Raw genomic sequence first — 25123 nt, forward strand, 5'->3', positions numbered from 1 at the left:
CAGCAGAAACTATTTTGCCCTTATTTCTAATTTTGTTGAAGAGAGAGTATAAGCAATAATAGGAAGGAACAAGGGTTTTTGCTGGTTGAGATAAGGATAGCTATACAGGGCATTGACTCACATTGATTTCCTGTGCGTGGGTGTTACCTTCTAGGTTAATTCTTTTTGATCTAACCTTTTCTCTAGTACCTGTTCCCCTTTTCCTATTGGCCTCAGTTGCTTTAAGGTATCTGCTTTAGTTTCTCTGCGTTAAGGGCAACAAATGCTAGCTAGTTTTTTAGGTGTCTTACCTATCCTCACCCCTTCCTTATGTGCTCTCGCTTTTATCATGTGCTCATACTTTTCCTATTAAAAAAAATAGCCAGGTATGGTGGCACACACTTGTAATCTTAGCTACTCAGAAGGTAGAGGCAAAATGACTGCAAGTTCGAGGTCAACTCATGCAAAGTCAGCAAGGCCCTACCTCAAAAACAAAATACAAGCAAAAGAAATGGGGGTATCACAAGTGGTAAAGTGCTTATAGAATGTGGGAGGCTGGATTCAATCCCCAGCAGCATTAATGAATTAATTAATTAGATAAATAAAACATAATTGAAAACAAAATAAAGAAGGAAAAGAAATGTTGACCCTTACTATACTATTTTTAAGGTATACAAAGTACACTTGAAGTCTTTCTAATGCATTCAAAAAGGAAATCCAAAGTACAGTATACTTACAGGTAAAATACCTAGGCAGAACCTCACTGAAAAATGAATATACACTTAAACAATGAAGGTCATGAATATAAAACAGGGTAAATGAAGAAGGTAATGGAGGGTAAATAAAGTTGATGTATTTTCTACACGTGTGAATATGGAACATTGAAACCTGTTGAAGTAATTTTAAGAAGGTGAAGGGAGAAGAGGGAGAATAATGAAGGGAATAAACCAAACCAGGGTACATTGTACATACATATAGAAATGTCACAATGAAATAAAACCCCTGTACAACAAATATATATTAATAAAAATGACATTTAAAAAAAAGAAAAGGAGATCCTGATATCTTTTTCTTACCATAACTCTGCCATTCTTACTAAAATCTTGAGAGGTCCACTAAATCCATAAACATTCTCCATTACTGAGTGGCACTTTTTAAATAACTGCAGTTATACAATATTTCCTTTTTTTTTCTTTTTCATTTATAAAGAAATAGATGCATCAGCAGCAAGTTATTAGCAAAAACCATGTTAATTTTGTGACTTTGTTATTAAGTGATTTTAGAAACAGCTCTAGTACCCCATATTTTCAAGATTTGTGCTCCTATTGTACATAGGACATTTCAAATTTATATGAGATCTTTTAATTTTTCTCTATCATTATTACACTAATTCAGTGCTTGGGTTTTGACTTGGATATGAATTATTTCCATTCTTTCATTCTCTATAATATTGGTCACAGAGTGAAAATAATGTAGCAATGAATAGAATTTTCATTTGGTTCATGGAATTCATTTTTATTTTAACTAGTTCTGAAATTTATATTGACTGCAATTGCTAAATATAATTGTGAGAGTGGAAAAACTAGGTTTATTCAAAATTTTTGTTAAGTTTACTACTTTATAATACATTGTTTATAAAAACGCTTATATTTTAATATTTCATGATGTGATTCTAAAAGTCTGTTTGCAATCTACATAGACTCTTTCCCATCACTAGAGCTTGTTAAAAGGTACTCACCACCTATAGGTCCCATTGTCAGGTCCATCTGGCCTCAAGAATAAAGGAAGAGGAAAGAGGAAGTGGAACAAGCTAGGCCAGTTTGGAAATAAATCTAAAAATAATAATGCTTTTGACATAGGACTTTATTTTGTTTTGAAATAATAAAAAGTAGAGTGAGATGGCAAAATAAATTCTTAAGATGACCAGTCTCCTTCTACTTTTAAGGAAGATAGATCTTGAGGACTACTTTTTCACGTTTTGAGGGGACAGGAATGAGAGAGGATGAATGCTGTGGATCTGGAAAACTAAATTGCTCTACGTAGAAAAACACAGAAGGAATTCACACTAAAAACATAAAATCTGGAAACCAGTACATCAGTATTTTCCAACTTCTAGGACTAGGAGTGGCTAGTCACTTAACCAGCTGGGCATGGTGATATATACCTGCAATCCTAGCTTTGCAGGAGGTGGAGATGGATCACTATTTGAAGCCAGCCCAAACAAAAAACAAAAAAAAAGTTAGAGAAACCCTATCTCAAAAAAAAAGAAGAAAGAAAGAAAGAAGGAAAAAAGTTGTACATGGTGGTACACACCTGTAATCCCAGCTATGCACAAGGCAGAGATAAAAGGATCATGATCCAAGGCTGGCCCCATTTTGGGGGGAGACCCTACCTGAAAAATAAACTAAAGCAAAAAGGACTGGGAGCATGACTAAAATGATGTAGCACTTGCCATTCCCCTGCCAAAAAGTTTGACCCTTGGTTTTTAATACAAGTATTTGGCTACTATGAGCCCCTCCCAACTTCACTTTTCTCTATTTATGTACTTTGGACCCAAAATTTCTAATTCCTGGTCCTATTTGCTATTTCTGATTCATGCTTTTACACACATCTTCTGGAAATTAGTCCTGTTCTCAATTGTGTAACTATGTCAAGATAACCATGAATTCTACTTCACCACTATCGGTGTCAGGAGATGCTGTGATGAAGCACATTTGAGTTTCCATTATGGCAGGCAGAGGCAGCAAGAAGAAACTCATGAGCTGTCCTAATGATGTGAAGTGTGTCTTATTTTCCTTTTTTTCTGACTCTGTGCAGAGCACTGGGCTCAGTGAACACTCAGTGATACATATCAAGTGCTCAGGACATGATAAACAAGACCTAACTACAAGTGATTATTGTTTGCCCCTTGAGGGAAAAAAAATGACAAAACTCTTAAGAAAGAAAATTGGGTTATAATACATATGTACAGTGAAATGTCACAATGAAACTCCCTGTGTAGATATCATAAACAAACAAAAATGTCTTTCTCAAAAACAGAGAACAAGAAGGTCCTGTCGAGGGGCTGGTACCAGTGGGAGGGGTATATAAGGAAAGGGTGTAGGAGGGTGAATATGGTGGGAATATTATGTACTCGTGTATGTAAATGAAAAAATGAGATCTGTTGAAACTATTCTTAGAGGGTGGAGGGAGGGTAAAGGAGAATGATGGAGGGGTGAATTTAAGAAAATATTGTAAGAAGTTGTGTAAATGTCACAATGTACCCTTAATATAACAGTAATATGACTAAAAAAAATAAATAAAAGCAGTGAATAATCATACAAAAAAAAAAGAAAATATAAACATAAGAAGACCATAGTGGTCCTAAGAGAAAACATAGTCTCGGGGATTTTGACCAGAGGAGGAAGGAAGTCCAATATATCTACAGGTGTCTGTAGAGAGACAGGTTTGGAAGAGGTGAGAGAAAAGACATCTAGAACCTTCTGTAGAGGTGGGAACTGGAGGAGAATAGTGATGTTTAATAGAATCCTCAGGAAATGCAGGTGGCGAGTACACACTGTTGCCTCCCTACATTCTTCCAAAGTCACCTTCAGCCTCTTCAATGTTTGTAGAGTGAGATTTGGTGGACTGGGAAACTACTGATTCTGTGCTCACCTTAATGCTCAGAAGGCACACTTTTACTCAGCTTGCACAAGCATTTATGTAAAAAGCTTCTTGGGAAATAGACTCAAGCAAAATTCTCCCTGCACCCCTGAGGAGACTTTCATGATAAAAGGGTAATATTTGGAGCTATCTGGATCTATCTTAGAAAAAAAAGAAAGAAAGAAAGAAACAAAACCCAGGTGCTGTGAGTTTTGGGTTAGACTACCTGCTGTGCTTCCAGTTGCTCCAAGGTCTGAAAACAGCCTTTCATCTGTCCCCTTTCATTGCAACTGCACCAAAACCGGCCCTCCTGTGCCACCACACAACCTCACCGTGTCTAGCTTCCCCCTCTCTTCCCTCAAAATAATTTATCTTTTGAACCCACAAGAAGACACACCTTGAACCTGACATTCAAGCACCTACAATCTTGAGAGAGATTTTGATATGCTGCTGGACTTTACTTACTGCCTGAGGATCCTAGGCATGGAAAGAATTTAAGCAAAAGTATTGAGGGTGGTTCTTTTTTATTTTTCCCCAAATTCTTTCAGAGTAGATGTGACAGACCCAACTCCATGGGAACCCACACTGAGTCTAAGGTAGTTTACTCCAGAGTGTTTCTATGTGAGGGACTGAAGGAAGTCAGTTTGGACAAAAAGAGATGCTTGCTGAACTGGAATGCAGTTGTAGTGGGCTTTACTTGATCCTGCAGGGTCTGTCACAGATGAACTGCACTAAGACAAGGAGCTTGGCACTCACACCAGCATCCAGTCACGGTTTGAGCATCCTGTCCTTGGGGCAGGGAGTTTGACCTAAGGCAAGGCAGCTCCTCTTAGCCAGGGCAATTCTTTGGGGGGTCGGGGCAACTTCTTGGCCATCATCGGCCTGCATACAGCACTCCCTAAGCCTGGGGGAAAGAAGCTGTAGGTCTCCTTCCTGAAAGTGAAGAGATTGAGATGGAGGTTGGGGGAGGAGGTGTCCTGGGGGACGCTCATGGCATGCACTTACACCCTCTGCCTGCACTGTGATGGATAGGACAAGGGACACTGCGATGGGAACAAAATCAGCATTCTGCCTGCACCTCAAAATACAATATGACTTATTTCAGGGTATTTCAGACTGCTTTTAATAATTATGCAAGAATTTCTTTCAGTTTGGAGCTTTTATGCATTAGAACACTTTTTTTTAGTAATTTTTAAAATATTTTTGACCTCCTGTTGGCTCTTTAATTTTGTATGCTATTATTGCAAAGTACAATATTTAAATAGAGATGGAAATAGTACTTTCTCTAGAAATCATTATTTTATGCAGTAGAGTAGAATATTGCGCTATGTAATCTGAGAAATCTATATCAATTTATAGATCGAAAGATAGACATAATTAAAGTCCTATGAAGAAGAATAAATATAAGGGGACAGAGGCAAGTTGTCATGGCAACAAAATCCTGATTTTTTTCCTCAATGTATAACCAGGAAAGTATTAACCTTTATGACACCTTAATATTTTTGCTACATTGTATTTTAACCAATGTACATTGTGTATATTATTATGGTAAATTTTTAGCTATGCCATTCATTCTTGGGAGTTAGTTTCTTAATTATGTTTAAAAGAATTTTTTAAAACTGGCATTATGAAATGAAATATGTTTTGCAAGATTTCACTTCAACAATTTTAAAGGTTCATTCTCCCGTTTTTGTAATTTAAAACAGTCCAGGCTTATAGATTAGGAATGGCCAACCACAGCGTCAGCATTTCCAAATTATCTTTCCAGCTTCTTTCCTTAAAAAAAAAAAGTAAATTTATTTATAAAAATGGGCTAAGCAAAGTTGCTCATACCTGTAATTCCAGCTACTTGGGAGAGACTGAGAGGATCATAGTTTGAGGACATCCTGTGGGAAAATATTTAGCAAGACCCCCATTTCAACAAACAAGCTGGATGTGGTGGTACACAGACATATTCCCAGCTATGTGGGAGGCATAAGTAAGAAGATCGCCTTTCAAGACTGGCTCTGGGCAAAAATGCAAGACCCTATACAAAAAACTAACTAAAGCAAAAAGGTGCATGGCTAAAATGGTGGAGCACCTGCCTAGCAAGTGTGAGGCCCTGAGTTCAAACTCCAGTACTGACAAAAAATTAGACACTCTATTTAATGTCTCATAATTTGCATTTTATACCTAACACTCCCAGATTTTTTTAGTTGGTAGATATTTATCTATAATTTTAATAATATCACTTTATAGATTACCATACTTAAGAAATCTCTATTAATTTCTGGTACTTCTAATATTATAAACTTACTAATAAATCTTTATATTAAATAATACATCACAGATTAATTTTTTTTTAAATCCTAGAATAAGAATGAGTCCTTCTAAAATCTTGAAGGAACTAGAAATAGAAGTGGAAAAACAAAGATTGTGGTATGTCTTATTACTTTGGGATCCAGCAAGTATTTTTCTAATCTATCCTTTCTTCCAATTATCCAGCTCCTTGTACTCTCACATTCACTATCTCTATTTAGCTAAATGCTAAATGAATATGTTATTTCATTGCTATTTTATTTTCAGGGTTTTTTTGATAGCTTGTGGAATTAAACATTTTCATATTTTTGTTTGTATCAAGGAGGAAGATTTGTTTTCTTTCTTTGGAAATTACTGTTACATTCTCTGTGTTGAACTTTGTTTAAGAAGAGAATTTATTTTTTATCCAATAATATTTTTAATATATTTCAGGATGCTAAAATTCTACTCTAACCAACTAAATGACTATACTTGTAAAATTAAGCAATATGTTTGCTATTAGAAGATAATTTGTGTTTTCTATCTACTGATAGATAGATGCAAAAGAAAATCATAAATACTTCTCTAGTGCTGATTTAATTATTTAATAATACTTACATAGTATTGTTAGACTTGAGCAACAGAAGGAGCCTTGGATCAGACAAAGTCCATAAAATTGAAGGCTTAAAAAAGAAAACTAAGCTTGGTGTGGGTGTTCATACCTGTAATTCTAGCTACTTGGGAGACTGAGATCGGGAGTATTACAGTTTGAGACCAGCCCAGGGAAACAGTTCATGAGATCCCCATCTCAACCAATAGTTGGGTGTGGTGTCACGTGTATGTCATCCCAAGCTGTGTGGAAAAGCACAAATAGGAGGATCCCGGTCCAGGCGGCTGGGGCATCTCCAAAATAACCAGAGCAAAAAGGGCCAGTGGTATGGCTTAAGTGATAGCGTACCTGCAGAGCAAGTGCAAAGACCTGAATTCAAACCCCTGTACCTCCAAAAAGAGAGAACAAAGTTGTGTGTGTATTCATTCCAGCAATGCTCTCCTTCTAGAAGAACCAAATCTCTTCATTGTGGTTAAGATTTTAATAATTCCATGCATGTAAATTTATTCTACTTTCACTAAATATGTAAGTATGCATAATTAATTCTCAAAAGGTTTGTACTCTACAAAAATCCTTTATGTGTTTGCTAGTTATCTCCACTTCTTTGAAAATCACAGGGTCTTTAGCTGCTCATTGGATGTTAATTGTGACTGTGATATTCCTCTTGCCAAGGCTTTTTACATTGATCTGCTTCTGCCCCTTCTCATCAGCACAGTCTGAAATCTTAAGTCATACAGTAAAATTATAAAGTCAAAAATATTTTTGATCACAGATATGAGCTTATTTCTACTCCTTTAGAATACTTTCCTTACACAAATGTAAATTCATATAGCACTTCACAGTGCTATCCTGAGAAAAACCTAGGAAGGGTGAGGTTTGGTTCTTCACACTTCAGAGGTGTATAAATTAAGAAATCAAATCCCTTATTAAAATTCATTCAGTGACTGAAAAGAACCAGGACTGATGTCTTCCAAATTCAAGGTCAAGAGGTTTATTTACTACTTTAGAATTAACTGGTTTTAGTAGTTTGGAGTTAAACACTTTAAATGACTGAATAAATTAATTTAATAATTCAATAAGATAATGAAACAAGATAAAATAGACAGTTCCTGTTTTATCATCAGTGTCTTGATATATATATCTAATCATGTCACATTTATAGTAACAAAAAGAAAGTCACCTAGCAACACAAGTGAATTATTGATCAGAGTATTGTCTACAGTAAATGTCAAAGAAAAAAAAAATGACCAGGAGGAAAACTCAAATGAAATTCAAGAACCATTTTGCATATAATGTTCATGATGGTTTAGACTGTCAATGTCATAATAATACTGTTTATAACCATTTTAAAAACCACTATCATTTATCAACATTTCCAATACAAATATCTTCCCTGCTTTTTGCTTTTAGAAAATACAAGATGTTTATAGTAGAGAGCATGTATATTTTCATCTATTGTTTCCTACACATTTCAGTAAGGTATGGGTTAGAAGTTAAATCTACACAAAACTTGGCCTACATAAAGAACCAATAGATTTGATAGTTTACATGGCATCGTTAGGTGAGAATGCTATTCAGTAACTACATCTGGTCTTACCTTCTGGGAAAGAACTCTCCACTCACTGTAGTCCCATAAATATTTCATGAAGCAACATAAAGTAATATGCTAATGATCGACTGTTTACCCAGAGAGCAGGTGCAACCTCTGATGTTTTTTCATCTCTGGTCTGCCTTTGATACGGGGTCAGGTAAGCCATTTTGAATTGTTTTGCTTTGCTTCCCTCCCCTCACAGTTCCACCTGAACCTAAAATGGTAAGCGAGAGTCATCATGAGGCCCTGGCAGCCCCGCCAGTCACCACTGTTGCAACTGTTCTACCAAATAATGCCACAGAGCCAGCCAGTCCTGGGGAAGGGAAGGAAGATGCTTTCTCTAAACTGAAGGAGAAGTTTATGAATGAGCTGCATAAAATTCCATGTGAGTATCCTCTAGTGTGGCTTGAGTAGAAATAAAAGGCTGAAAATTACTTTATTCACTGGAAAAACAGCAGAGCTCTTAATATTCTATTTTTATGGTAGATTTTTCATGATAGCATTCCAATAATAAAATGGAATGATCTTGGAAATGAAAGGTTCTTATTATTGTCTTTAAGTATATTTTACAAATGAAAATCACACTTATTAAAATATCTGTATGTCATATTTAACGTAGGTAGATTTTTTTCTTTTTACATCTGTTTCAAGAATATTAATGCCTATAAGTTGTGCTACATATTTTTGTGCTATACATTTTGGATTTGCATCTATCAAATTATTCCATTGTAAAGATTATTCCCAAACTATTGGGAATATTTACTTTCCCACTATTGCAAGTTTGATTTTATTTCATTCATCAGTCAATATTTTAAATTTTTCTTTGTTGTCACCAAGAAAACAAAACCTATACCTAAATTTATTTGTACAAGTGTAGCACTGTGTCTGACTGGCGGCATTTATCTTCCTTAATTTTACTTTTTTACATTGACAGGTAAAATTGTTTTTACTGTGTACAACATAGTGTCTTGAAGTAAATACATTGTGGATTGACTGAATATTCACCATCTCACATAGTTATTTTTTATGCTGAGAACACCTTACATTCACTCTTTAGCACTTTTCAAGACTACAATACATTATTAACTATAGTCACTAATAGTAACTAATACACATAGTTACTAATACATTATTCACTCAAGTCACCATGTATACAATAGATCTCATGAACTTACTCTTCCTATCTAACTGAAATTCTATACCCTTTGAACATCATCCCAACCTGCCCTTTACCCTCTCAGCTACCAGTACCCTTTTCTGTGAGATTGAGTCTTTATTTCTTATTAAATTTATTTTTTCAGACTCATAAAACATATAAAGTACATATGACTAGAGTACCATTTAATGTTTCAATACATGTATATGTTATGTAATGTTAATGCAGGGCAAACATATCTATTTCCCTAAACATTTATCATTTCTTTTTTGGTAAAAGCTTTTTAAATCCTTTCTTCTAACTTTTGAAACATAAAGCACATTATGTTATCTATAGTAACCCTACTATACAGCAATATCTTGAATTTCTTGCTTCTACTTAACTGTAACTTTGAGATTACTGTTCAGCCTTTTCCCATCCCTCCCTCTTCTCTCCAGCCTCTGGTAAGTTATACCATTCTACTCTCAATTTCTATGAGATTAACATTTCTTGATTCCACCTATGAATGCGATCGTGCAGAATTTGTTCTTTCTGTGCCTGTCTTATTTGCTTAATATAACATCTTCTAAGTTGTAGAAAATAACAGGATATTCTTTTTTATGGCTGAATATTATCTCATGTATATACTGAATCATTATGCATTCCTCCTGGATAGAAACTAAGGTTGATTCCATATTTTGACTGCTGTGAATAGTGCTGCAATAAACATGGAGTAATATCTCTTTGACATACTGATTTCATTTCTTTTGGGTACACACCCAGTAGTAGGATTGATGGATTATATGGTAGATCTAGTTTTAATTTTTTAAGAACTGCCATATTGCTGTCCATAATGGCTATACTAATTTACATTCCCATTGTTATTGCTATTTATGCTTTTGGGGTCATAACCAAAAACTCATTGCCTAAGTCAATGTAATAGAGCTTTTTCCCTATATTTTCTTCAAGTAGTTTCATAATTTTGATTCTTAAATTTAAATCTTTAGTCCATTTAGAGTTGATTTTTGTATATAGTGTAAGAATTTCATTCTTCTGCTTATCTTATGGATACCCTGTTTTCCCAACACCATTTGTTGAAGATCATCCTTTCTCCATGGTGTACTCTTGGCTACTTTGTCAAAAAATTAGTTGGCTATGAATTTGTGGATTTATTTCTGGCTCTCTATTCTGTTCCATTGTTCTCTGTGTCTGTTTCTATGTTAGTGTCCTGATGTTTAGATTTCTACAGATTTATAGTTTACTTTGAAGTCAGTGTAATGTCTCTAACTTTGTACTTTTTGTTCAAGATTGCTTTAGTTATTCAGAGTTTTTGGTGGTTCCATCCATATTTTAAATTTTCTTCTGGTTTGTGATTAATGTCATTGATATGTTGCTAGTGCTTATGATGAATCTGTAGGTTACTTTGGATAGTAAGGACATTTTTGTGTTAATTTTTCCAATCCATGAACAAGGGATATCTTTCCATTTACTTAGGGTTTCTTCAATTTCTTTCATCAATGTTTTATCACTTTTAGTGTAGACACTTTTTACCTTTTTGGTTAAATTTATTCTGGAATATTTTCTTTTATAACTACTATAACTGAGATTTTTTAATTTCCTGTTTGGATAATTCACTGTTAGTGCATAGAAACACCATTGGTTTTTGCATATTGATTTTGTGGCATGTTACTTTACTGAGTTTATTTATTAGTTCTAACAGGTTTATTAATGGAATCTTTAGGGTTACATATATGATCACGCCATATGCAAATAAGGAATATTTTAACTTCTTCCTTTATAATTTGAATGCCTTTTGTTTCTTTTTCTTGCCAACTTACTCTGTCTAGGACCTCCAGTACTATATTGAATAAGAATGGGCACTCTTGCATTCTGGGTCATAAAGGAAATATTTTCAACTTTTCCCTATTGAATATGATGCTAGCTGTGGGTTAGTGTTGAGGTATATTCCTTTTATGCCTGATTTATTGAGTTTTTTATCCTTGAATGTTCAATTATGTCATATGCTTTTTCTCCATCTCTTGAAAAAATCATACTGTTGTTTTTTTCCTTCATTCTGTTCATGAGATGCACTACATTTATTGATTTACCTATGTGGGACCATTGTTGCCTCCCTGGAATTAAATCTAATTCATCAAGGCAAATGATCTTTATTTATGCCGCTAAATTCAGTTGGCTAGTATTGTGTTTGAGAGCTTTTGCATGTGTGTCCATCACGGGTATTAGTGTGCAATATTCTTTTTTGCTAGCAACTTTGCTTGGCTTTGATACCAAGATGACGACAGCCTTGTAAAATGAGTTCAGAAGTGTTCCCTCCTCTGTAATTTTTTGAAGAGTTTGAGAATTGGTGTGCCTTTCACTTTAAATGTTTGATTGAATTCAACAGTGATGACTGATTCATGTTTCCATGGTTGTTCTTGATCCTTGTGGTAGTGTATCTATGTCTGTGTGTTTGAAGTGGATGGTACCTATTTCTACTTCACAGACTGGCTTTTTCTGGTGACAGATGCAATGCTGGGGTGTAACAGAAGTTCATGGAGGTTGTGGCTGGCACAATGTTGTCAGAAGCCTGGGCCCCAATGACTACTGTGTCCCTGGGTCATTGAAACCAGGGGCTGCTGAGAGCTGTCTGCAGCTTGAAGCCACCAACATTTACCAGGCAGTCATGCATTTCAAAGATTGTGTCTGCTACACAAGCCTGAAGCCTGGGACTATGTGGTCCCATCTGGTGCTGGAGCAGATTGGAACCTTGGTCCACAACTACTGGCCTGGAATATGGGGCAACAGAGATCTTCACAATATTGGATCTTAGTGCAGTGGAGTCCAAGTTAAGTCCTGTGCTCACTTTCATCTCTTTCTTACACACGGATAGTATCTCTGTCCACACTGTGGAGCCTAGATTTGAAACAGTGGTGATGCAGGCGATGTAAAACTGTCCTTCCTGCCCTCTTCATTGAGTCTTGTCTTAATATTCTGCTACAACCCAGTACTGTGTTCTCTTTTGTGGTTTCCTTAGCCCTTATAAAGGTATTTTCATGTGTGAATAGTTGTTCAAACTGATATTTCTGCGGGGAGGATGGGTATGAACAGTAGAGTCTTATTCTGCCATCTTGTTCTATCCCAATGCTGAACATGTTTAATTTGAATCTTAAACTACAGGCTGTTCTTTTTTGTCAAGTTTGAACACTTTCTATGAACTACATACTTTTCAAATGCTGGGAACAAAAGTTTGAGATCTCACAGTATTTATATTTTAGCAGGAGAAAAAGTAGGAAATCAATAAAGAAGCAAATACATAGTGGCCATGTGATGATAAATGACATATGGAAAAATTTAAGAAAATAAATGGACTAGGGAAAGTGGTAAAGGGTAGGAATGGTTATCTTTAGGATTATCAGGACTGGTTTCCTTAATTAAAAGACCTGAAGGAAGTAAAAGAGAAAGCTATCATAATGTCTGATGAATAGGACAAAGTCCCTTAGGCAGAAGTCTGTCTAGAATATCAAGAAATTCAGTGTAGCTTAAGCAGAATGAGCTGCAGGATGAATTTTTATGTAGTAGAAGCCATATCATATAGGGTCTTATGGATTGTTCTAAGGAACTTGGATTTTACCCAGTGAAATAATATACCTTTTTGAGCATTATTATGCAGAGATGTCCCTTGATCTATGTAGGTTTTTAAAACATCATTCTTACTATAATACTGAAAATGGCTTATAGAGGGGCAAGGAGAAAGAATAAAGTAGCCTGTTGCAATAATCTTGATGGGAGATTTATACAATTTTTTTAAAAATTATTCTATAAGGATACTGAATAACTAAATGAATAAATATGAAGAGTCAATTTCTTATGCCTCAGTGGTTAGGAACTTGTTGATTTGTCTATCCATGGTTAACAAATTCAAGTACATCTGAGATACACTCTTAGCACAGTTGTCAATAATTCCCATTCTCAACAGGAAGATCCATAGTGGAGAAAAGATAGGGATGGCCCAATAGGTCAAGCCCTGGGATAAGAACCTCTGTGCTCTACTGCTGAGCTAATGGACTAATAAACTCCAAGTACTTTTGATATAAATTTGAGGTTATTGCTACCAAGTAGTAACCAAATATATATATTATGGGTATAAACTGTCAATTAAAATGTTATCAAAATATTTGCTTTAAGAGAAATATGTTGTAGGAATGTAACACTCACTCATCTTTAGGTCTTTATCCAATGTCATCTAACTTAGGAGTTCTCCAAGCACACTATTTAAAATCTCAATCCCTTTCCTCTTACACCCTTTTTAACAGCATTTCCTGTCCCCAGCCCTTGCTGTATTTCTTGCCCTATTACTTAGCACCATCTGCTATGCAGGTATTTTATTATTTGCTTTTAAATTGCTCTGTCTTCCTCCAAAATAATGTAAGTTCTGTTAGGCTGGTAAGTTGGATCTGCTTTAGTCATAGTTACATCCTTAGTGGTACCTGCCACATAGGAGACACTCAAAATGTGTTTGATGTATGAATGAGTGAATAAATGTAATTTAACTTGTATCTTAACCCTCCCCCCTTAGACTTCGAGGCTTTAAATTGCAGACAAATTAAAGCATAATTAAAGTGAAACTTTAAGGTGAGACCCCTTTGTTCTCAGGGCTGAGCCTTCGGACACGAGTCCGCTGGGTCTGTGCCAGCACAATAAAATATTGCTTCCTGCTAAAATAAATAAATAAATAAATAAAGTGAAACTTTTAAATTTCAAACACTAAGGAAAGCATCATCAACCATGTCATCATATTGAAAAATCAAAATGCTTCCATCTACATAACTCTGCATTTTTTTGGCCTTTCTCACTAAGAGCCAGCTACTGCTTTATTATTTCCTCTCTGTTCATCAATAAGAAAACAATCAGCTGAAATAAATGCACATGAGACTCTCTTTTGTTTCCTGTGGCTAACCTTACCTCATTCCTGGCCAAGCCATTGTCCCATTCCTGAGTTCTTTTATTAGGTAGTATAAATCAAATCAAATAATGAGTTTCCTCCTCCATGGAGTTTGCTTTAGACCAACAATTTCAGTACTAGAGGATCTGGCATCACCTATGAGAAATATTATATTGCTAGTACTCTCCTCAGTGTTCTAGGCAGAAATAAGTAAAATGTCTAAAGTCTTAAAACTGGATAAAAATAAACATAGGAAAAAATTATATCATAAATACAGTCATGAAGTTTATTAAAATATGTAATAGTACATGTTTTATATTTCCATTTTAATCCATCACAACTTTTACTGCCTGTGTAATTGAAATCTCTAATGGGATTTTTACACAGGAAGCAACAGGAAGCAAAAATAAAACATATCCCTAAAACTGAATTCCTTTAGGAGCATATGTTATATAAAGGTTATCACTTTTGACCTGGTATAATATAGTGTGACGCTGATGACAGGTAACAAATTAGAATATTAATCGATTTCAGTCTCTGAACTAAATCTTGGCTATCTGGCAGATGTGTTTTTTTGCAAAATTGATAGCAAACAGCTTTAGTCTGTCACTTGAAATTCCCACTTGTAAGAAGAGAGGTGTCACAATGTCAAGGAGTGTGCATGTCATTAGTTAGGTAATCTGCACAGTCCAGCATGGAATATATTCACACCAAATTACCTGATGATATCATCCATAACACCACAGGGCTTAAAATTTTTTTAAAAAGAAAAGGAAATGGTAAGTGCTGAGCATTTTTATCTATCAACTCATTCTGCACACTGTTATCTAAATGAAGCAGACAAGGTTTCTCAGAATGTTTCTTTATTTTACGACTTTGATTTTTATATGACGAGAGCCATGGTTGGTTTGTAAAGCATGAACGCATGTCATCCAAATAGCTATGATTAACATTTTGATATGCATGAGCTTCTTGAAGTAAAGTGTACCTTTCCTTAAGCAGAAAGCCAAATCACCAAATTCTGATTTTTAGTCCAGAATAAGAGCAAGAAAGCCAAAAATAGTTGTATAATTTATTCAGAAATGTTTGAGGGTAGACAGTTTGATACAAGAATTAAAACCACAAGCTCTGAACCCAGACTATATGAGTTTAAATCCTAGTTCCACTTCATAATAGCTATGTGACTTGGGGTACCTTAATTAATCTTTCTATATATTGGTTCCTTGTTGTATAAAATGAAATCTTAAATAATTTCCCCATCATAGGATTGTTGAGTAAAAGCATCAATGGATATAATAAAGTACTTAACAAAGTGTCTGACACAGAGTAAGCATTCTTTAAATGTTAGCTATTGTTAAACTCAATCTGTCACAAGTTCCTATTTCTATTTTAGAAAAACCTTCTATTTAGGTCAATCCAACTTAATTCAAGAAAATTTCAGAAACTTTGCAGCCCGATATATATACATTGGATTCTTTAAACCCACTCCAGTGATATTCATTCTAGGGAAGGTGAGTTCTCTATTAGTGTTTCCTCATCCCACCATCTCCTCTAATGTTCCTTTTCTTTTCTCTTAATTTCACTTTCTCATTCCCTCCTTCCCTTTAGTCTACACATATGTTCATGGTTCACATATTAGAAAGTGCTCAGCAACATTGCACACATAGTAGGTACTGAAGAAATACCAGCTTCCTTCATGCTCTAAAACTTTCTTCCCTTCACATTACCTTGCCCCTCAAGCTACAGTTTACCTTACTCCTTCACATCTCAACCAAAATTGTTTTCAAAAATCATAACCCAGAACCCAATATCTGTCAACTCCCATTAACAATTCAACTCCTTCTCTGATTTCCATCCTTCACATACTGGGAAGATTGTTTCCACTTAAGACACATTCAGTGACATCCATATCCAGTTCCTAATACAGAAGTTTCAGTCTTCATTTGGCTGGATATTTCTGCATTATTATCACAATTGGCCACCATCTTCAGGATACTGTTAACTTCTAAGACTCTATTCTCCTTTCCTCCTCCTCTTTCCTCCCCTCCTTATCCTCTTTCACTGTCTGCTCTTCTTTTTTCATTGTCATTCTTTTTCTTAAGTGAGACAGGTCCTTGTTTTCTAAGGTTTCATTTTCAGTTCTAGTCCATTTTTATTCTGCATTCTCTCAGTGCAATCTCTTTCCTCAGCCATTCAAATAAGAAGTCATACAATGATCCTTGCTTCCCTGAGCTGCTTCACCACCAATTCTCTACCTGCATTTAAATTCCATGAGTGTGAAGGCTTATCCTGAATCATCTTAAAACCAGCCAGCTTTTTCCTTCTGCAGCATCTTTTCTCAAGATTCTCTCTTCATGGACTCCCACTAACCCTGATACATTCTGTTCATCATTTAAGAGCTAATTAAGATGTCATCAGAGGGATGAGAATCCCTCATTTACCAAGGTGGGATTATATGAGTCTTCCTCTAACCTTTCAAAGCTCTTTATTTAAGTCTCTCACTTGTATTTCTTATCTATGTGGGTTTTTCTGCCTGTTCTCACTGACAGGTGGGTTCCTCAGGGCCTACATATCTTTGTCTTCCCTGTACCTTGGAAGTGCCTGCCATACAAGACATTAGAAAAAATGAGATCTGCTAAATACAGAGTTGAGGTTATGATCAAGAGCAAAACTCTTATTCCAGTGTATGAGTCAGACAAAAAGTGGGAGTAGAGCTGTTTTGTTTGAGATTAAATCAATTTGTGCTGGAAACACCTGAATAGGTTATCATATTACAAAAATTAGTATTATACCAAGCAGTGTTATCCTTCTGCCATGCTTGGAGAAAATAGAATCTAGAAAATAATAGCTTTCAAACCTTTTTAGCCAATGATCTCTTTGCTCAAATGAAATATAACACAAGTACTAAAATGTACAAAGTGGGTAATACAAATCAAAACAACGTGTTGCTGGGCTGACAGAGTGGCTCAAGTGGTAGAGCACCTGCCTTGCAAATGAGGCCCTGAGTTCAAACTCCATTATCACAAAAAAAAAAAAAACAACTGTTGCAATTTCAAGGTGTCTTCCTTACCCATTCTCCCAAGGTATTTACATTAGCAGCTCCAAGACATCTCACAGTATGAAGCACAATTTGAAATGAGTGGCTTTAAAAATCAGCAGGTAGGTACACCTGTAATCCTAACACTCGGGAGGCAGAGAGGCCAGACGATGGAGAGCTCCAGGCCTGCCTAGAACTACAAAGTGAGTTCAAGGCCAACCTGAACTCACAGAAGACTATCTCAAATAACAACAAAAATCAGTCGATACATCAATGTTAACCCTCATAACAACTATCAAAACCAAACAAGTAATAGTGATGCAGTTAGTTAAGTATAATACAAGCCGATATTCATCACAAAGATCACTGCAGTCTAACAATTTAGTTTTCCTTCATGAGGTTGCAGAATGAAGGTAATGTCATTCTTACATGTCAATGCCATGAGCATAATTTTAACATCAAGAAGTAAATTGCAAGAAGCAGATAAAGAGAACACTTAGAAACAGAGATCCACAGTGTATGAAAAACAGTAGTTGCTATCATGATTACCAACGTTTATTGAGCACTTAGCATACACATATGTTGTACATTTGATTAAATAAACCTTCATTAAGCCTTATAAAAAGTACTAATATTATCCTCATTTTATAGATAAGAAAGCTAAGACTTCATAAGGTGAGTGAGTTGTCCAAATATGTTATATACTGTGCAGATTGTAGGTATAGGATGTGGTCAGGAAACATTTTCAGGTTTATGATTAAGCCTTACTAGAATATCACAAAGGCTACAAATCACTTCCACCATTGCTTACCACCACTAATACTGGATGTTACTTTTGTTCTATGTGCCTGTTCAGAGACATCGGCTGATGTTGACATTCATCTTCTGGTTTTGTTTTGAATGACTAAATATCTGAAACACAAATTTAATGAAATTCAATTTCTCATTGCATTATCTGGCTTGAAAAGTCAGTACTTATTTACTTTGTTTCTGCATTTCTTTTATTTCCCTCCCTTACTCAGATAACTGATTACTACTTAGGTATTAATAGTTAGGTTTTGTTACATTGTATACATGAATTCTTTGTGTATGACTCAGCTTCAGCTATCATCTGTTAATTCAATTCTTGCACTTCAGAAAAGCCTTGGCTAAAATGTCAAATGAAATTTTTCATTGTTAACCCCTACTAAATAGAAATATCTGTTTAAAAACAGTTATAATTCTGATGAGTGTTATTCTCAGTGCAAGTGCTTTGCAATATTGAGAGACTTCATCAGAACAATGTTGAAAGAATCTATTTAGGATAGGCACTTAAAGATAAGGGTTGTAATTCATCAGTCCACAAAGCAGTAATTCAAAAACCTATTTCATTTTAGTTTAGTTTAATTCATTGTCTTATTAGTTTATCGTATTAGTTTAATTCTGATTCAAAATTTAGGAAATATATGTTTCCCAACTGTGTGTGTGAATACTGTGTGTGTGTGTGTGTGTGTGTGTGTTTTAAGAGTTACCATTAAAATTTTAATCTGGTGGCAGAAAGTCAGTTTAGTTCTCCTAAAGCAGTAGCTCTTAATACAGTTGGCACTGCCCCCTACAGGATATTGTAGGTATTTTGAGGCCAATTTTTCATGTTAAAAACGTTGTCATGCAGGTCCTAACATTTATAAGGCATGGGCCCAGGGGCCTACTCATTCTGCAACATTTGGGACAATTTTTCACCTTAAATAATTGTTCTTTATCCCACACAACTTTCAAAATCCCCATACGACATACATATAAAAGGAAACCTTATAATTATCTGAATCAAGAACTACTTTACATACAAACACAAAGTATTTTTTTTAATTTTATCATTTTTATATTTATTCATATGTGTATACATTATTTGGGCCGCCTCCCCTCCCACCCACCAAACACAAAGTATTTTTGCATGTCTCACATACACACTGAGTACTGTAGCTTTTTTATGTCCACCAAAGCTCTTGAAGGGTTTTTTTTATCTTAAAAATTTTTTTCTTAATTTTTTAAAAAAATCAAATTCTAATTACGTCTCTAAATGCAAACATCCTTTTTGAAATTGCAAGCATTTGATTACTTAACTGTGCCTACTAATATAATTTATCTGAGGATTTTGTTCTGAAATACAAATTATTATAGCTAGTCTTTTTATTTCTCCTTTATGTTATGGTTAACACACATTGTTGACTTTTAAATTTTATGTATAGGTATTTCTTATTATATTTTATTTACATTCTGAGACAGGAAAGACAATATTATAAAATATTTATTATAAACTGGAGCATTGTATATAATACTGATTTTAAACAGGTGCACAATATAATTCTATCAACATCCTGAGAAGGAGGTGGAAATCTAACAAAAATACACGCTCCCGATGTTGTATTTCAGGAAGGTTGTTTATATATGTCCTTGCAATTTCCCTGTAGGAATCTCATTACATAGAAAACTCTTCCAAGAAATTCACTCCTTTAAAACAAGCTAGTGTTGAAAAATGTTAGAAGCTTCCAAAGCAAGTAATATAGAATTACCACAAACACATAATGCTACCTAGTGATTTAAGACCTCAGCTGAGTTTCAAAACCTTACTTAGCTACATTCTATTAGCATCTTAAAGATATTAAGTAAGCATATCTGAGAAAAATAAGGGATGTGAATAATACCTTGCTCCTTTATTTAAAATAGAATCAAGAATAAAATAGAAATAGGAATGACCTTGCTGAAGTATTTCACAAATACACAGACATACTTTAAAGTAGCTCTGAAAGCCTATTCCTTACATATAGCAGTTACATTGCAAAACATAGACTACACTGTCACGAAGCAAAGCCTGACTACAAAAGCAAATCTATAAGGAAAACTGTGGAATGAGAGAACAGGGAGACTGCTGTTTTCTCCTGACTCTGATGACTATGTAGATTTTTACTGCTTTTCAGACCTGTCAGGTTTCTACCAGTTTCTGTTAAATTGGATAAAGAATTTAAGATTAGAAACCAGAGGCAAATTATGCCATGTATCATTATATTTTTAGCACGTGGCTTTATTTTTCTTTGTTTTAATTTTCATTTAGAAGAATAGTATAGTAAATGGACTTAAACTTGATATCTCCTGAGTCCACATGCCTCCCCAGTCTGTCTTTTGAGTGAACTTAGATAACTTTGAAGTAAAGATTAAGAAAATATTGGCCCATTTAAAGATTCCCTCACCAGGCAACACATTCATTGAAACTGCTACCATGGAGAAATTTTGAAACCACTTGAATTCTCTTCCTTTTCTCTCTTTCAAGCTGTTTTCAGTAATACAAGTTTTAGGGGGGGAAAATGAAAGAAAAGAATGGGCAATAATAAATTGTAAGTAATGGAAACATTTGTCTGATGTATATGCCAGTATTTGAAAGCAGTGTGCACCTGCCCACAGAAATTTTAAAAAGAGCCAGGGTCTCAGCTTACTACTATAATTGGTAAGTCCTTTTGTTCAGTGCCTTGAAAGTAAAACTTAATTATAATAATTTCATGTTCATGAAGAGTTAAATCAGTTCTTTAAAATAAATGAATGATCAGAGTGAATTAAACATATTGTTGTCATAATCGTGTAACTTCAGTAGCCCCAAATTCAGTAGCTCTTTGTCTATAATTCTGTGTTAGTCACTCAGAGACTCTGGCCCATTAGGAGGAACTAACCCAGGTCACGGGAGCATGGCTTGCTCAGATGAGATTCTAAGAGGTGAGGTAGTTTATAGTAAGAGCTCTGAAGCTGGTCTGTCGGAGTTCAATATTCTGGCTCTAGTGTATGGCCTTGCACAAATAATTTAATGGTGGTGCTACTTTCTGCTGGGAAGGTGTGAGCAGTGAAGTATTAATTAATATACATAAAGTGCTGCAAACGATATCTGGAATAGAAAGTTGGCCATATTCAAAATGCTTAAGCTTCAGCAGCCTACTTGCATAGCCTGTTTCTATGTAGCAGACTGAAAATGCTATGCAAAGGAACTAAGTCAAAACATACTATTTTAATGTGTTCTAGGCCTCAATAACCTTATACACTCAAAATTTTTCAGCCAGAAGGACTTCTAAATTAAAACAAGACTCCTACAGCTTTCTATGATATAATTTAAGGCAGCTATGGCATAGCCCCCAACCTCACCACCAACTATTTACCTTCACACAGTTGTCTCCAGCAGGATAGGACCTCTTAGATGTACTGAATTTATTATCCATAGTGTTTCATGCCTCCAGATCGTCATACCGCTTTCTCTGCCTGAAATTCCTAGCTTGCCACTGTTTGTCTTTCTGGGTTAACTCTGGTTACCTCTCTGAATTTTACTCCTATTTCAAGCTATTCCTATCCCCTTGCTACCAACCTCCTAATCTACTATTAACAGCAATTCTCCCTCTGTAACAAGGTTATACTTTGCATATGCTTATCTGTTATACTATGCTTTGGTTTTCTGTTTGTGTTTTATTCTCTAAATACTATGCAATCTACTTGAGGGCAGGGTCTCTGTTTTCCATCCTTTTGTCTCCAGTCCCAGCACAAATCTGGTTTATAGTAGACAGAATTATTATTCTCCTTTAGTTCAAAAGAGTCTAATGGCTATATTGAGTTACCAAGTAAAGGATTTCCATAGAAGCCTACTGGAAAAGGCTGAGAGAGATACAATAATCAAAGGTGACCTTCAACTCTAAGCTGGAGCAAAGGAAAGTTTTGCCCCTGACCACTCTACATTTTATAACCTATCTTTTCTTTCTCTTCCTTCTTCTTTTATTTTTTTCTTTCCTTCCTCAACCTTCAACATTGTTATCTTCTATTCTCTGTTTTCTTTCCTTCTTCCCTGTGCTGTTTAAATAAAAATGTACCTTGATTTTTTTTCTCTCTCAAACCTGGTGGGTAGCCCAGTCTGAATCAGAGTCAAGCTTTAAGCCACCAAACTGACCTTCAGAATAAAGAGTTCTCCCCACAAGCATTTTTATTCAAGTAGAGATCTGGAATGTGCTACTAGCTTCATCTTTTAGTTTAAGAAATGACGCATTGTGTTGGAATGCCCAGAAATAAGACAAGGTCATTTCATAGGACTTCAGCCTAGTTCCCTGTGCTTTTTCTGAAACAATACAACAGATAGCTGTTAATGGTTTTTCCTGCAACAGAATGTGAATTCTGCTTGCTGAGTAGCTGTTTGCAGGGACTTTGTGTGGGTTTGTCTCACCCTATCAGCCACACAAAGCACAGCATTTGAGTCTTTCAGCTACTGTTGCTGGCAATAACACCACAACAGTAGATATCTTTCGAAGTGGTGCTTCAACTTGGCCTTGCCTGCCATCTCCTGCCCACACTGATTGGAACTGCTCCCTGTCACCTCACCTTTCCATAGCTGCTATCATCCATCCACCTTTCTTTTCCAGATCTGCTAATGTGGCTCTAATGCGATTTAACTGGCTGCCTTCCAGGTCCTCATCAGTGGTGAATCTGTTTTGCTATTTTGCATTAAGTAGTCTTAAGCTATAACACCAGTGCTGCTGATTGAAAGACAGGTACTTCCATAAGGGTTTGAGTTTAAAAATCTTTCTAAAAGTTGAGCACTGCATGATTTCAACAGTGCTTCAATTATAGGAAAAAATACCACAGTTCCCCACAGTCTTTTCTGCTGCTTATATCTGCCATTGGAGACTGACACAATTTTACCTGTTTGTGGATTATTTGCCTTGGCCATTCACTCAGCCAGAGATGGGTGGACCTATAGGTCCAGACAGCCTATGCCACATTCTCTTGATGAAATTCTCTTCTCCCTTGGTTTCTTTCTTTTTCTGTTTGAGGCACAGGTCTAGCTTCAAAGTCACTGTAGCCCAGGCTGGTCTTGAACTTGGCCCTCTTACTTAAGCTTCCCAAGTGCTGGGACTAGAGGCATGTGGCACCAAACTCAGCTTCCCTTGGCTTCTGATATTCTGTTCTCCAATTCTCTTCCTTTTTTTCTGAACATAATTTCTTCTTCTCTCTGCCTTGTCCTATTGCCTACAGGTAGGCACTCTCCAAGCATCTGCCTCTGGCATTCTTATAACTCTATATCTTCTTCCTATTTTCAGGAATTCCAATGTTATCTTTATGTAAGTCGTGTCCAAGCTTTAATGCCCAGCTTTAATGTCGCCATTGGACTCTCCACTTTTCTTAAATAAACCTAATTGGAAAATGACTTACATACAGTAAGTTGCACTCATTGCAAATGTATAGATAGCTCTGTGCATTTGACATATGCATGCAATGTAATCATTACTGAAAAAAAATGTGCATAGTCCCTTTCCAGTAATTTCTGTCCTACAGTCTCTACCTTCTGGCAGTAGTTGATCTTCTGTCACTGTAAGTTATAATTTCCCCAGTGTTTCATCAAAATGAAATCTCACACTGTGTAGGCTTTTGTACCTAATTTTTTTCACTTAGGATAATGTTTTTGAGATCCAACCTTTATGTGTTCTCTTTTAGGTACCAGTACTATGAACAAACAGAACTTGCCACTGTTTCACAGACACATGCTTTCATCTCCTCTTTCTGCCTTAGTCCATGATGTGCTTACACCTGAAACACCATTACCCCATCTCTGTATATCAAAGCCTCCCTATCCAAAAAGACAAAGACTCAATTCAAAGACTAGCTCTTCCATTGTACTCCTCCTGGATACTAATATTATCATTTAACATACTCATCACTACCAAGTAGTAGTATAGGGTTCATATCTGCCCTTATTAAGCTTTAAGTTCTTGGAAGATAATTTCAGAGTCTGACACCCTATCTGTCTTACAAAGAGTAAGCAGTCATTTAATGTGTGTGGCAAGCTGAACATCTTGGTAGTGACATACAAAAACAGAGTAAGTCATTATTCTTATAATCTATTAGGAGAAGTTAGATCTGCATGAAAACATTAACAATGTAAGAATCTGATGCATGCTGAAACTTAAGAAAGGTCATCAAAGAGAATTAAATTAGAGGACCATCACTATCAGGCTAGGGAGTTCAAGCTTATTCCACAGTTAAAGAAGAGCTAGGAACTATTGGAGATAAACATGGAAGCAACATATAATTATAATCTTGTTTGGGGACATCAGTCTGGCAGCATTGTGTGACTATGACAGATTGTGAGGGGAGAGCCTGGTAAGAGGGACAGGCAGGAATAAGGCAATTGAAGGAACACTAGAGCAAGATAATGAAAGGCTAAATTGCTACGGAAAGGAAAGTACAAATGTGACAGACTCTGAGAATGTGCTGTTGACAGGCACTGTCAACTGGGCCTAAAGGTGTGAAGGAAAGAGAAAATGAAAAATAATTCCAGAGAGGCTAAATAACCAACCATTTCAGGGTCATTCCCAAAAGGTAGAGAAGGCAAGAGAGAAAGAATGTGACATTAGACATTATAATTTAGGAGTTGACCACATATGAGTTTAGGTTGGGTAAGTGGATACTTGTCAATAGTAAGACCTAGAGAGAGATTTTCTTAAAATACAAAACTTATGGATAATTAGTGAGGCTGATGAAGACATAAATGAGCTATGAGGGAGACCTGGTTAAAGAACAGCAAAGAATCATGGAAGCTAAGTAAGAGAGATTTCTGAAAAGCAGTAGTCAATTCAATTCCAAGGAAAAAGTTTTGAATGTGCTATTTGAAGTTTGAGCTAAATAAAAAGGAGCAAATCATGCAATCTCCCTCTGCATTACACTGGATCATAGTGGAGAAGCAACAAACGTTGTCAGTCATCGCCAACATTTTCTGAGGGCTTAGTACAGGCCCTCATCTAGATACAAATTATAACCTTACCAGTTATTACTTGTAAATTACTGCTAAGTATATATTTATAATCCAAATTTTACAAGGAAGTAAAGAGTCTCATACAGAGCAAATAAAGTATGTG

At 35.6% G+C, this 25123-nt stretch overlaps 1 protein-coding gene across 5 annotated transcripts in view; it reads left to right on the forward strand.

Annotated features, from left to right (window-relative positions):
• Window positions 1-25123, forward strand: part of Syt1 (synaptotagmin 1) — a 515891-nt gene that overhangs the window by 300497 nt on the left and 190271 nt on the right. For all 5 annotated transcript variants that reach the window (XM_074083998.1, XM_074083997.1, XM_074083996.1 and 2 more), the window contains one exon: window positions 8302-8484. In XM_074083998.1, coding sequence (XP_073940099.1) covers window positions 8319-8484 — 166 coding nt within the window. In that variant the 5' untranslated portion in view covers window positions 8302-8318. The remainder of the gene's footprint in view (window positions 1-8301; window positions 8485-25123) is intronic.

Source organism: Castor canadensis, chromosome 8 (genome assembly GCF_047511655.1).
Source record: "Castor canadensis chromosome 8, mCasCan1.hap1v2, whole genome shotgun sequence".
Lineage (NCBI taxonomy): Eukaryota > Metazoa > Chordata > Mammalia > Rodentia > Castoridae > Castor > Castor canadensis.